General features: G+C 42.1%; 3 protein-coding genes across 3 annotated transcripts in view; 2 read left to right on the top strand and 1 right to left on the bottom strand.

Moving 5' to 3' along the window:
* LOC118400053 (SLIT-ROBO Rho GTPase-activating protein 2-like) overlaps positions 1-8,698 on the bottom strand; it is a 142,209-nt gene extending 133,511 nt beyond the window's left edge. The window contains 2 exon segments of the mRNA XM_052473283.1: positions 6,859-7,337; positions 8,596-8,698. Of these exon segments, the coding sequence (XP_052329243.1) occupies positions 6,859-6,925 (67 nt within the window). The 5' untranslated portion in view covers positions 6,926-7,337; positions 8,596-8,698.
* si:dkeyp-61b2.1 (tumor necrosis factor receptor superfamily member 21) overlaps positions 1-14,592 on the top strand; it is a 264,717-nt gene that overhangs the window by 110,103 nt on the left and 140,022 nt on the right. The gene's annotated exons all lie outside the window — the stretch shown is intronic.
* On the top strand, positions 8,878-13,262 carry LOC118400052 (protein FAM72A-like). The gene is made up of 4 exons (XM_035796426.2): positions 8,878-9,685; positions 9,932-10,009; positions 10,506-10,630; positions 10,978-13,262. The coding sequence occupies exons 1-4, from the start codon at positions 9,540-9,542 to the stop codon at positions 11,070-11,072; spliced, it is 444 nt and encodes a 147-aa protein (XP_035652319.1). The 5' UTR covers positions 8,878-9,539; the 3' UTR covers positions 11,073-13,262.

Raw genomic sequence — 14,592 nt, 5'->3', positions numbered from 1 at the left:
GTTTCCTCTTAACATTTGAGTCCCTGCATCTCCGTAGGAGTGACATTCCTCTCTTGCTCTCACACACACACACACACACACACACACACACACACACACACACACACACACACACACACACACACACACACACACACACACACACACACACACACACACCACCTGGGATTGGACTGGAAATAACAAGGGGGGGGAAAGTCTGCCTGTGGAATTCCAGAGCTGTGAAATGGGGTGTGCTATTCTGCTGAGCTGCTGGTTCTGGGAATACAGGACTGAGGAGTTGCATACATGCATTTTCCCAGAGTCCCAGAACAGCCCTGAGGACGGAGAAAAAAAGGAAGAGGGGGAGAGGAGAAGGGGGGAAAAGACAGACAGGCAACACCTCCACATCCCATCAACTCCTCCCCCTTTCAAGAACCTGACAGAATAAACTGTGTGTGTGTGTGTGTGTGTGTGTGTGTGTGTGTGTGTGTGTGTGTGTGTGTGTGTGTGTGTGTGTGTGTGTGTGTGTGTGTGTGTGTGTGTGTGTGTGTGTGTGTGTGTGTGTGTGTGTGTGTGTGTGTGTGTGTGTGTGTATAGCTGCCATGGCACAATATTGCTATCAGGCCTGTAGATTTCTATTCATTTTCCTTGGAGGCGACATGTGCTTTCCTTGCAGGGTGCAGATTAATGTCTTAGTGGGGCTCTGCTGGGATTGAGAGACACCACAGCTATACAGAGAGAGATAGAGAGAGATACAAGCAGAATTAAGAGAGAGTGATAGATAGGGGAATATAAATAAATAAAGATGCTTTGTTCAGTAGACTTTTTACACTCGTAAGCACAATAGAAATCCTTTCCAAACTGGTCAAACACAGACTTGTTACCCTGTACGCTGTTTAAAGACAGCGATGACAGGTGTGGTAGGGGAACAGGAGGACCCGGCAGGGGAACAGGAGGACCCGGCAGGGGACAGACACACAGCTAACCCAGCCTGCTGGAGACTCACGAGTTTCAAAGCCCTAGCACGCCACTGATGCCAGGGTGCCAATCTGTCCACACAGGCTGGTCACAGGAAAGAGCCGTCGATTTGGGACGTTTGAAAAGGTCCCGAGGACGTGGATGTATGCCTTCGTCGGCGCTCACCAAATCAAAAAACAATGGCACAGCGCTGGAACTGACGAGGCTCAGAGCCAGAGCGCGACCCTTAGACCACCGCACAACGGCAATTCACAATTCTCTAACAAGCAGGGAGAGTACTTGATGATACTTAAAACGCATCGTTTTTTAAATTATATTTCAAGCTTTCCCCAAACCATAGCCCTAACCTTAACCACTCGAAATGTCTACCTAACCTTAACCCTTGGAGCTGTTTCTCTTTTAACCCTGTGACCATGTGGAATTAACCCTGTAACCACGTGGAATCGATCCACAAGCTCAACACTGCCATGTTCAATGGGCATCAGTGGTGTCGTGGAGGATATACACAGCTATACGCTGCATATCCACTTGTTCTTCAGAGGGCATTGCGTATACTCACTTCTTAATCCCCATGATGCCTATCAAAGTAGTGGAGTGGAGGCCTACGCCGTATCAATGAATAAGGCTGATGGAACAGAACAGAACGCCTAGCTTCAAATGTTGATGAACTGTTATTTCTTCACATTTTAGGCGCAAGCGGTGTGCACACGGAATGTTACAAAATGCAATTTGCGGAAAGACACCGTTCTAAAATGCACGTGCAAACGGTTTCATGGAGAGAGATGGAAATATCTGTTAGACATTTAGAAAGAGGGGAGATCTAAAGATGCAACAGCTATTATGGGTTGCTAATGTGACTAGGAGAATGCCTTTGGCTGCTAGACAATGAAATAAAGTTGAAAGAAAACCAATAGAACAGGAGAACGCATAATAAGGAAGTCTTCGTAAAAGAATTGCCTCCACGTTATAACATTTTGGTTATAGGTTACTCTGAATCAAGGTGAGACATGCCTCATAATATGAAGTAAAATGTCCAGGAATGGGAAAAAATATATAGTGATGCTAATGACAGGCCTCATCGTGTTCTTGTAGATGGAAAGGCGTTTCCCAGAAACCATCTCAAAGAAACGTTTACAAGCTACAGAGTAGCCTATGCCTACCTGGCTGAATGACATCATGGTTACTTGCGACCTCCATCTCATGTGCTACAGAAACACTGCTAACTGAACAGCGGTGTTAGGTGCCTGTGCACTTGAATGAAAGGGAAACAACATAACAACAAAAAATGGGGGAAATAAATCGGTCTCCTGATGTGGTTTAAGCATAGTTATGGACCTTTTCTATTTTTCTATTAAAAATATGTGACTTTGAAAGTGAAAACCATGTGACTCAGTTGACAGGCTAATTTATCTGTTTTAATAGACGGCCTACTATTAGCCTAGTTGCACAGTACAGCTTGGGTTGGCCTGACTCAAAGACTAATATGGGATTCCTCATTTTAGGTCATTCAGAGTGTCTTACTGTTTCTCATAGAACTTCCCACAGATCACCTTTCCTTCGCTGGGTGGTCCGTTTGGGAAAACGTTGGCTACATTAGAGTATATCCAAATCTCCTGGCGCCACTACACCACCGATGGGCATGAAATGGGAGAAAACATGAAGAAAAAGAGGACGTAGGTGTACTCCCTGAAATTGTTGTACATTCTTATAAAACTTTAGTAAGAACACATTGTCTCCTTCAGAAAGCAGACTCACTGCAGCAACCTCAGACATTTGGCCAGGCATGAAACCCCTGTCATTGTAGGAACACAGCAACAGCCTTCAGGGCAACAAGCAGTGTTGGGGAAACTACTCTGAAAAGATAGTTTACCAAGTTACAAATTACTTTACACTGAAAGAAGCAGTGTTGGGGAAACTACTCTGAAAAGATAGTTTACCAAGTTACAAATTACTTTACAGTGAATGAAGTTAAGCTACACAAAAGCTACCCTTAAGAGAAATATAGTTTACTTAACTACTTTTTCAAAGTAACTTTAGTTAACTACATCCAAACTAATTTGTGACAAATCCTCATATGTAAATCTGAAATGTCAACAACAAACTACAAGACCAGTTCACTTTGGGGTCATATGTTAACAGAATGTGTAATTTAGCCCATTAAACACAAAAACGATGTTTCAAGTGAGAATTAGGCAGGTCTGATGCAAAAAATGAAGGAAATGATTGCCCATATCTTATTTTTGCAAAAAAAGTAGTGTGTAGTTCCAGTAGTTATCTACACAGCTACATGGCAAAAAACAGTTATTAACTACTGAAAACACCACCTAGATTTGAATTCATGTCCAATACCACCAAGCTACTTCAAAATGTACTTAAATTACTAATTTAACTACATGTAGTTCACTCCTCCCCAACACTGGTCAAGAAGTCACTGCCAACAACCCAGATCCTACAGGGTTATGGCTCCATTGAGATGCTGCTAAGCAATAGAGAGCCATACTATCTGTGAATACATCTGACCTGCTTTCATGCTCCATTCCCTGGGTGGGGAGAGAAAGGGGGAAAAGAATGAAAGAGAGAGAAAAGGTATGGGCCTACTTCCCAGCCTCCTCCTCATTGGACCATGAAAGCCTCTCTTTCTACCCCTCTGTTCTCTTCTGTGTATGGCAGCCGGAAATACATTCGTATCCCTCGTGGACCGGTTCGTACCTAAAACATTTTCCATTCAGGCTGCATAGGCTTCGATCTCCTCCTTAACGTTATTTAATGGTGAGAAAAGAGGAAATAAACTGGTAAAATGTGTACTTTCCTTATGAAACACAATTTTCCACCACCATGCAAGAGTGGCTAAATGCTAATCCTGTGTATCGCGTTCAGGCAATCAGGTTAAATCTATATGACCAGAGGTTCATTTATTTTATTTTACGCCTGCTGCAGTTTCTTTTGACGCGTGAAAATGTGCGCGCGAGAGTAAAGCGCGTCAATTCACAGGCACCGCGTTGCAAAAACCAACTTAAATGTCAAGAGAATCCATTTAAACAGTTGTATTTGTTATGTTCGCTATGTAGCCCTTACATACTATTGTTGTGTGTTCCTTTTGACTCCCCTTAAATGTCCTGTGGGAGCTACTATACCTGTCTGCCAGCACCAAAGTTATGTTGGCTCACCAACTGTGAGGAGAGTTGTAGATACATCCTAGCAGTTCATGAAGAATTTAGCTAGAATTTAGCTAGAATTTAGCTAGTCTCATCGTTTAACATAAAAGTATTCTCTCTTATCTCTCGATTTTTCCAGCTCAGCCTGCCTAGGCTATATACGACTAGGCTATATACGACTAGGCTATATACAACTAGACTATATACGACCAGGCTATATACGACCAGGCTATATACGACTAGCTATATACGACTAGCTATATACGACTAGCTATATATGACTAGGCTATATACGACTAGGCTATATACGACCAGGCTATATACGACCAGGCTATATACGACTAGGCTATATACGACTAGCTATATACGACTAGCTATATACGACTAGGCTATATACGACTAGGCTATATACGACTAGCTATATACGACTAGCTATATACGACTAGGCTATATACGACTAGCTATATACGACTAGGCTATATACGACTAGCTATATACGACTAGGCTATATACGACTAGCTATATACGACTAGGCTATATACGACTAGCTATATACGACTAGGCTATATACGACTAGCTATATACGACTAGGCTATATACGACTAGCTATATACGACTAGGCTATATACGACTAGCTATATACGACTAGGCTATATACGACTAGCTATATACGACTAGGCTATATACGACTAGCTATATACGACTAGGCTATATACGACTAGCTATATACGACTAGGCTATATACGACTAAAATCAACACAGGTGGGCTGCATTGTTTCAAATATATATCTTATTTGACTGAAACCTTAGCTTACAGACCAATACATGTTAAACTAAATGTTTAGCTAGTCTACTTAGCACAGGGAAGATCATAACAATTTCTCAAATTCCTTTGCAACAAACGACCCACGCCATTTATCGGCTTATTTTATCAGAATCACTCCGCATACACTTGAGAACAATACACCGTTGACGCTCACGCCGGTTTGTTTTCTCTCATTCACTACCAAAAAACATGTTTCCTTTGAGTTGGGCTTCAGCAGCATCGCATTAGTGGAAACCAAGACTATTCTCAGGGCAGACCTGGTTGTAGATAGATATGTTCGATTCGCGTTGGGGACAATTTTAACATTTTAGCTAACCTTTTCCAAACCTTAACCTAATTCTCCTAACCTACTGCGTATGTTCTCCTCACCTGCTACGAAAAGGGTCAAAACCGACAGACCCGCTCTGAGAAGAGTCTTGGTTTCCACTAATGAGATACAGCCCTGCATTAGGTTAGGGGTGAAAAACCAAACTGCTGTAACATGATTGGCTGAACACGATACACATCATCTGGGATTAGCATTCAGCCACTAGCATTGTGGTGTAAAAATGAAAATATGCATAAAGAGGAAATCGAAGCCTTTGCAGCCTGAATGTAAAAATGTTTTTGTAAAAACCGGTCCACGGGGAAATGAATGTACTGCCGGCGGAATACAATGCATTTGGACGGTAAGATGACATGACTCAATATCGCCATCTACCAGCCTCTGGGCTAGTCTTACTGGTCTGTTACAGTCACAAACACACTGTGCCAACTTAATCAAATGTTTCTTATCCTTCTCTCTCCTGTTCTTCCCGTCTGTCCATTGTTGGAAACCTGTCCATTCATTTCTCCTATATGGATGGATTTGGGTATAGTTATAGCAGGGGTTGTGAATTGAAGATGTAAGGAGAGGGGGGAGCGCTTTCAGACTCTTAGGATGCAGCTAACCTGACTAGTTTATGATGAAGTGGTGTCTGTCCCCCTCGCTGTCTCCTTCTCTGACCCATAACAGGGGGGGGTCACCTAATCTTCTGTGGATGCAGTGCTGTTCATTCTTTCACTCTACAGTTTCCTCTCCAATACTTATTACCACTCAGATATAAATCTAGTATGACTGACTCCCTAACCACGAAAATACCATGATCCCCTTGACAGCAAACATCGATAAACCATCAGCGAGTAAACAGTTAACCCGCTAAACACTACCCCTCTCATCCTCTCCCCACTCCCCCGTGACAAACCTCGCCAAAACCCTCCCGTGCGCCCATGTCCTTGGTTCAGGCGACATTCGGTGAACCTCGGACAGACCCTCGCACGTGAGGCAACGGGCCATTTAATTCATAATTCTGTCCTCTATTCCTAACGTTGTTCTGAATGCCTAGCACCACACCAGAAGGCAGGGAGACCTGCAGGGAGAGAAAACGCCCTGCGTTGTTTCACAGGCATGTGGAATCTGTAGGCTACATACATAACATCCCCATGGAGAGCAAAAACACATTTCATACTGTCTTATTAATGCAGTATATGGATGCACCGATACCGCGTAATTCAGATATAAGGCTATCGGATGTATTTTTTATCAACTGTGGGCCTGGTGATTTGGTAGGATACTCTCGATAAAATAGGTTATCAAGATGTTCTTAATAAACAGAAAGCTTCGATGTGACACCACGGTAGACTATGATAACAATTAAACAAGAATAATCTGCCTCCTAAACCCCGTCGAATAGGAACCACACGGTGTTACCCTTTGTAAAATGAATAGGCTATTAGTTTGAATATTGGAGTAGGCTTAGACAGGAATAACTGATCCACGTTGACGTATCCACGAAGCGGAAAATAAATGCGCCAAGGCATTGTGGGCTGGATAGCCAACATGGGCGCAAGGAACAGCATTTATAACAATATAAAACTTGGTAGAAAAGTATTTATTACCTTTGGCTTGAGTCTCATATTCGGCTACGATCTCCTTGTCCTTTCGGAATTTGGCCGTAGACGTCATGGCTTGTTCTTCTAATCAAAAACACTATTCGTCGCAATAATGGGTTATAGGAGCAATCAGAGAAAAAAAAATGGAACTGTAACTATTCGCTTGGAAGCAGACCCCACTGAAATATTGATAGCGAGCAGCCCCACAGCCCGTGGAATGGTATTGTCTTCTACCCCCTTCACTCTGGCCGCATTGCAAGAGTTTGGCGCTGCCGTATTCCCATTCGTGTGGACCCCTTCCTCAATGCGTTCCCAAACCCGTTTATAGAGCAAACAGAGGAGAGATGCATTCCCCTAAACCAACAATAACCAGTCAGCCAGCACGGCCGGATGAGGAGACTCCCAAAAAGTTGAGTCCTTCAGTGAGTGGCTGTAACCACGACGATCGGAGGATGGCTTGGCTCCGTGGCTCTCTGCTCTTCCTCCTAGAGTCAAAGTGGGGTACATGGATGAGCTGGGAATGGGAAGCCAATGCGCAGGCATGGGGAAAAGCACACACACCATGCATGTATCGCATTTATTTGGTTGATACATAAACTGCTGAGTGCCTGTCCATACATATTCATTATCACACGAGCCCAGTATTTAATACTGTGTATGTATGAATAAAATAGTGGGCTTTTACACATCATTCAAACCTATAACAATGGGCAACTTTATTGATACTGCAGTGATTAGGCCAGATGCTGGGTGTTGCCATGTGTCTGGGGGGTGGGTGTAGGACCTTACAGGGTTGGGAGGGCAGTCAGATGATATCCAACTGTAGTTCTGAACAGTGACGGTTAGAGTTGGTGAACGGACCCTTGCCTACACACTACACTGTAATAACACATAGGGCTAATCTGACTCAATATAATAGCTGTACTCTTGAATTGTGATCGACTAATTATCCGACAGAAATGCATTACATTGTTTTAGGGTGGGGTCATATCTGGCAAAGTTTAGCCCTACAGATGATATTAAATATATTATATATACAATATTGGATCTTGCAGAGTAGTAGGCTGCAATATAGCCTAGAATTGAAGAAGGAGGTTCGAATCTATCATGTACTTTTTTTTTTTACAGACATTCAGATCTAATATATTTATAATTAGCTCATTGTTATATCTGCGGTCAGATCACGCAATGGTCACGCAAGTTGCAATATTGTCGCGAGATGCATTTGGCTGTAGAAAAGAAATAGGAGGATATTTAAATACATACATTACAACAATGTGAAAAACTAAAGGCTTTTATACGTGGAGGGAAATATAACTGTTGTATTTGAGCATGTGTGGCATAAGAATTAAAGCCTTGTGGAAGCAGCCTGTTGCTAAATTCACAATTATTTCATTTTCACTCATCCATAAGTGAAGGGGGAAATGGTTACATCAAGCTATATACGAATAAAGTATTTCGCTTTTTTTTTGCCATAGAAAAGTCTCAGGATCAGAGGTAGGCTAAGGAGCTAGCTAGTCAAGTCCACTGAGATATAATAAGAAGGTAAGTCTCCGGGACACCGTTAGCCAACTAGCTAGATACCCATTGTCTTTCTACAAACGTTGACATACATCCAAGTTATAAGTTGCAAAAGTTACTTTTCTAACTATTTGTGTGATATAAACGCATACTGCATCGCACACTCTTTACAATGCAAGTTGCTAAAAGCCAATCTTATACATGCACCACATAGATTTTTACCTCGTATGTCGACTTCAATGAGAATACGAGATTTACTATTTAATTGAAGTCCCTCGTGAAGATTTATTTGGTGCTTTTTTCACAAATTCTCAAAAAATAACCCCGCCTCTTCATGGAAAAATATGAGATTTTGCATCTTTCGATTGGCTGAATTGATTATGAATGACATAGCACCCTTTAAATCGACTGTCAAGATTACCTAGGTAGGCGTGATTTACGATTATTACCCAATGGAATAGTCATTATTGTCCCCGAGAGCCAATCGAAATTTGACAAAAAGCCGTTTAAAAATGTTTCAGGAAGTATCGGCAGCTAACAGGAAGTTATAAACAATCAACACAACAGTGAAATTAGCTGGCTACTACTACAACAATTGACTGAATCTGTGAATGCAACGACGTAACTGAACAAAGATTCAGGAAATTGTTTCATATGAGAAGAGCACGTCGAAGATAAGTTGAAATGGCAACTTGTCTATTTTGAACATCGGATGCTGTGTTATTGTGGTCACTCGTTACTTTAAGGAACGTAGCTAACGATAGCTATCTTGCGGCTCTGTGTTGACAAGTAGTTAACGTAGCTAGCTTGCTATCAACAAGAGTCGGTAGCTATCTAGTTAGCTAATTATTGACACCTCCAATATAGACGTGGAAACGTTAACGGTAGCTATATGACAAAGTTACGCCATCTGATTTGTGGCGTATGTTTTATAACCAACCTGCTGCTAGCGACGTCCAGGTAGTTGTTGCTAGCTAAGTTACCTACTAAGTTATCCAGTAACAATAGTGTTTAGCTAGCTAACTTAGGTAACAGTTAGCGATACATTTTTATTTTTGATAACGTTCGCTTCAGAGGAGCTACCATTGCTACATTGATCGATCTGTTTTGACACATTTCCTCTGGACACTGCGATTCTGGGGCTAGCAGAACAGTATTTAAAGAGCATGTCTACCTCCAACTTCAAAAACAAATGTGTCACTCAAGTGAATTGTATATACTGTGAGAGTCTACTCTGCACAAGAGGAATGAAGGCAGTACTTCTTGCAGACACCGAAATTGAGCTGTTTTCTACGGACATACCTCCCAACAGGTAAGCAATACCGCCACTATGTTGTTATGACATGATCACTGAATGTGTGGATGTAGTTGTGACTAATGAGCTAATATGATGTTTTCTATTGGGGGAGGGGATCGCTCAGTTGTTTTTTTTTTCATATGTTGTGTGTTTGTGATTACAGTGAGATATAGTGAATACTTTATAAATCGACAAGGTCTTATCAATTATCACACACTGGCTAGAATGAGATGGTGCCCCTTTGTCCCCCCCCTCTTCTAGGACTGTTGACTTTGTGGCCAGCTGCTACTCTACAGAAAGCTGCAGATGCAAACTGAGAGATATCGCCTGCCTGAAATGGTGTGTATTTAACCTTACTGTAATCACAGATTTGCCTACTCCCATCACTCTAACCTGTTTGCATCGCCATATAATCCTATGTGCTTTATGTTTACAAAATAACAACGCAACACTACCGTGGCTGTTTTGTTGGGGGTGTTGTTTATTCATGTTTATATTGACAAATACCAATGTAAATGCTTGCAGATGTCCATGTGTTGTGCTTCAGTAGGAAAGTTGTTCAGCCAGCAGTTTGGTGGGTACAGGGAAGCTTTTGTCAGGCCCCTTTTGTTTCTCCGGTGCTTTGTAGTTGTTCACAGAAACGCATTGGGTAGATAATAGACACCTACTGCCTACTGATAGTTAGCACTTTCACAGGAGCTCCCTATAAAAAGCTGACGTTTTTTTTGTTTCTCTCTCTCTCCTCCCTGTCTCTCTCTATATATATCAATTTCCCCCTACCCCTTTCTCTGCATCTATTTCCCCGGCTCTGCCTCCCCTCTCTCCCCCTCTTCAGTGGTAATGTTGTGGGGTATCACGTGGTCGCTCCCTGTAAGCCCTGCTTGCTGTCCTGTAACAATGGCCATTTCTGGATGTTTAACAGTGATGCTGTGTCCACCCTCAGCCGACTGGATGCTACAGGTTTAAAACTTCTTCATTCACTGTCTCCCCAGCACACTGCCCTCTTACAGTACCTGCTCATGAACAATACAGACTGTATCCCAAGAGGACTGTCCTGAACCCAAAGGAGTTAGTTAAAGTAGATGTAAAGAAGAAATTCCCCTAAATGCATAGTTTGTGACAAGATACAGTACCCTCTGCAACACCGAGAAGTTGAATATATTACTTGGGGTCGTTGTGCAACGCCTGAATGCTAGCCTGTTTCTGCTTTGGCCAATTTTTGATTGGCTTAGCGAGTTGACTTAAACTGCTGCACCACACAGTCTGCCACACACAAACTTTGGTGTTGACTTTGTCTTTTGTTGCAGGTTTAAACTTGTTGCTGTGGGGAGACCTTCCCGAGCTAGAGGACAGCGAGAACGAGGAATCAGAAAGCCCATCAGAGGAGGAGTGTATCAGGTAGAGAGGGATGAGAGATGGAGGAGCAAGATGTTACCCTGTGACCTACCAGAACCCCCAGGAACAGACAGCGAAGAAGCAGTGAGTGGAAGAGGAGAGGGGGGCTTACCCTGTGACCACATCCCCCTTCCCAACATCTGCCCGTTAGAAACACTCTCCTCTCACGGTTCGATCTTTCTCCCTCTCTCTCTCTCTCTTTCTCTCTCTTTGGGTGAAACCAATGCTAGAACTGCCCTCTCTCCTCAAACTCACAACTGAAACCCCACTCAAACAAAGTCATCTTTCTGATTCACCGACGGACAGCCGGATGGATGGATGGTCTTACCATTTCACATGGCTGTTTTATACCCTTTGGGTTGCCTATTGCCATTGGACACTGGATTAAACATTGTATGCTGTGTTTTAGATGTTTGTCAGTCCTGTGTTGCTCCTTGAACAATCACGATGATGTTGTGTTTCAGAATCTGACATTGTTTACATTGAGTATTTGCCAGTTTATCTTTCACGAGGAGGGCCAGTGTGATCAACAGATGGTACTAGAACATACAGTATAGATACGAGTTTGGTTCTAGGGCGACTCTGGTGGGACTGAAGATGCTCTAGGAAAATAGATTAGGCCTAATTACGCGCATGTCATCTGAACTTGGCGAAGGAGCCGGGTAGAAAATACATGATCGTGAAAAGGAAAGCTGATGTCCACTCACTACATTGTTGACATAGTAACAATATTGCAGCAAAAACAGTGAGAAAGTTGCTATCCAAACCCTGTATGATTGAAAACTTGAACGGTTGTGTGCTTGTCAGAGCACTGTATGAGTATACTGTATAATTGAGGATGGATCACTTATATAAAAGAGTGCCTGTGTAGAGCAGAACTTTCTATTGCTGTGACCTTCTCAACTATTCTAATGGCCTTGGATCTGATTTTTATTCTGTGGAGAGCTGTGGGCTGACGGTCATTGCAGGAGGTCATGCTCACCCTCTCACTGGAACTAAAATGTGTTCGCTAGCATTGTTTTGATGCATCGGTGCCCAGCAAGTACTGTCGCAATGAGGGACATATCTTACATTAGCGTTAATATACCTTCCAGTTCAAGCAGACAAGCTATGCCTGTGTTAAATAAGATATGTTCAAGCTTACATGGGATATTATTTTGGGGGTCATAACGAGCATTACGAAAGGTATACCTACACACCAAATACCTGAAATGGCAGTCACCAATTTGAAATGGCAGTCACCAAGGCCCAGCGCAGTCAAAAATTAGATTTTTTGTTTGTTTCCACACTGAGGATGGAATAATACTGTGAAATTGTGAATATGATGATAATGCCTTTTTAGTGTAAAAGCTGTTTGAAAAGACCACCTGAAATTGCAGCCTGTTTTGGTGGGATGGAGTTTTGACGTGCCTGGTATCACCACCAGGCAGTAAATTGGTTAATGGACCAATACGAAAGAGTTCCAAACCTCTCTGCCAATAACAACTAGTTTTCCGTTTCCCCTCCCCACTCAGACCACAAAATTCTTGCTTGAGAAATTGCTCTTTGCAAAGAAGCTATTTTTGACAATGTTTAATTCAAAACTATCACATCAAGGTACTTGATTGTTACCCAGAAGTGAGTTCATATTGAGGTGAAAGCAGTTGCATTGGACCTTTTTAAATGATGTTCTAAGCTCTGGTTTAGTGGATCACATCTTGTGACATGATTAACAAAATGATTAGCCATTTATCTAAATCTCACAGACAATCTCTTTCCACTTAAATGTTCCTTTTTGTTTAATTTTCATTCACAAAAGCAATGTTTTGTAGTGTACTATAGTTTTTATTTTTCTGTTTTATTTCACATTTCACTTGCATTTGAGGGTTTTTGTTTTGAGGTTTTACCTTAGTGACGGTATCACCTAAGCGCTTCCTATAGCATAGGACAATAGGGAGATAATCAATGACCATCAAAACAGTGACCAATTAAAAGAAGAAATCTCCCTTGAATATGATTAACTTAAGTAGCGTTCTTTTTATTTATTCATTTTAATGTATGTATTTATTAACAGGCATTTGCTGTGTTTATACTGATGTGACTTGCCCTGCTGAAAAAATATGTATATTCTGAAATTGCACTGAAACTGCATTGGTAGTTTGAAACATTTGTTATTTTTAATGCTTATTGTATTGATAATACACCTTTTTCCAAAATATCTATTGTTTTGTGAACTTTTTGGTCACAAAGAATCTTCAGGTACTGAAGCAAGTCTTCACATGTGAGTTCTCTAACATTGAGTTCAGTCCTAACTGTGTAGGTGTGTAATGTCTGTGGATGTGATGTTGGAATGTTGCTCTGACTGTCCTGGTCCTGACCAGCACTGGGCTCCCTGCAACACACAATACATACAGCACAGCCATGGTAGGAGTCCATATGCACACTCAGCAAACGTGCGTGTGTAGGTTTTACCGGAAGTCCTCACAAGAATAGTAAACCAATGAAAATTCAGAGAAGTGAGGCCATTTTTGCCATCCACACTTTGAGAAAGGCTATTTTATGCTTAGGAGTTAAAATGAAGGTTAGGGGAGGATTTTTTGATGGAAATGTGTTGGTCCCCAAAAAGTCCTAAAGTATAGTAAGACACGCTGCCTTCAGAAACTATTCAGACCCCTTGACTTTATTCACTGTTTGTTACGTTACAGCCTTATTCTAAAATTTATTAAAATGTTTTTTTTTTTTCCCTTCATCAATCTACACACAATACCCCATAATGACAAAGCTAAAACAGTTTTTCTAGACCTATATTTACATAAGTATTCAGACCCTTTTACTCAGTAGTTTGTTGAAGCACCTTTGGCAGCGATTATAGCATCGAGTCTTCTTGGGTATGACGCTACAAGCTTGGCACCTGTATTTGTGGAGTTTCTCCCATTCTTCTCTGTAGATCCTCTCAAACTCTGTCAGGTTGGATGGAGAGCGTTGCTGCACAGTTATGTTTAGGTCTCTCCAGAGATGTTCGATCGGGTTCAAGTCTAGACTCTGGCTGGGCCACTCAAGGACGTTCAGAGACTTCTGTGTTGTCTTGGCTGTGTGCTTAGGGTCGTTGTCCTGTTGGAAGGTGAACCTTCGCCCCCAGTCTGAGGTCCTGAGCGCTCTGGAGCAGGTTTTCATCAAAGATCTCTCTGTATTTTGCTCTTTCTCATCTTACAGCACGAAGCTCAGAACCAGTCTACTGTCAGTCTGTATGTACACACACACGTCACACTGTGCAATGTAACCCCCTCTCTGTTTTTCGTCTCACAGGATATTGATAAGGAGTATGAACCAAAAGGCCTGTCCTGATTTTTCTACGGGGTTAGAACCCAGACGTCACCAGACTGAATATCATCATACAGCCTCCAGTCACTGGGATGGTACTTTTGTGTATTGGTTTTAGCTTGTGTGTTTCTACATGTACCCTGTGTGTGTGATGGCGCTCCTCAGGGATGACTATAACACGGAGGAGTCTCCACTTACTGACGAGGAAGAGCAGGAGAACTACGCCA

Source organism: Oncorhynchus keta, chromosome 21 (assembly GCF_023373465.1).
Source record: "Oncorhynchus keta strain PuntledgeMale-10-30-2019 chromosome 21, Oket_V2, whole genome shotgun sequence".
Taxonomy (NCBI): domain Eukaryota; kingdom Metazoa; phylum Chordata; class Actinopteri; order Salmoniformes; family Salmonidae; genus Oncorhynchus; species Oncorhynchus keta.
Note: the sequence above shows the minus strand (reverse complement) of the source record. Positions and strands in the feature narration are given on the sequence as shown.

Excerpts from the sequence above, each read along its gene's own strand:
- LOC118400052 (XM_035796426.2), top strand. The coding sequence starts at position 9,540 with ATGTCTACCTCCAACTTCAAAAACAAATGTGTCACTCAAGTGAATTGT. Across the intron at positions 9,686-9,931 it reads ACGGACATACCTCCCAACAG|GACTGTTGACTTTGTGGCCA; the intron begins GTAAGCAATACC and ends CCCCTCTTCTAG. Across the intron at positions 10,010-10,505 it reads GATATCGCCTGCCTGAAATG|TGGTAATGTTGTGGGGTATC; the intron begins GTGTGTATTTAA and ends CCCCCTCTTCAG.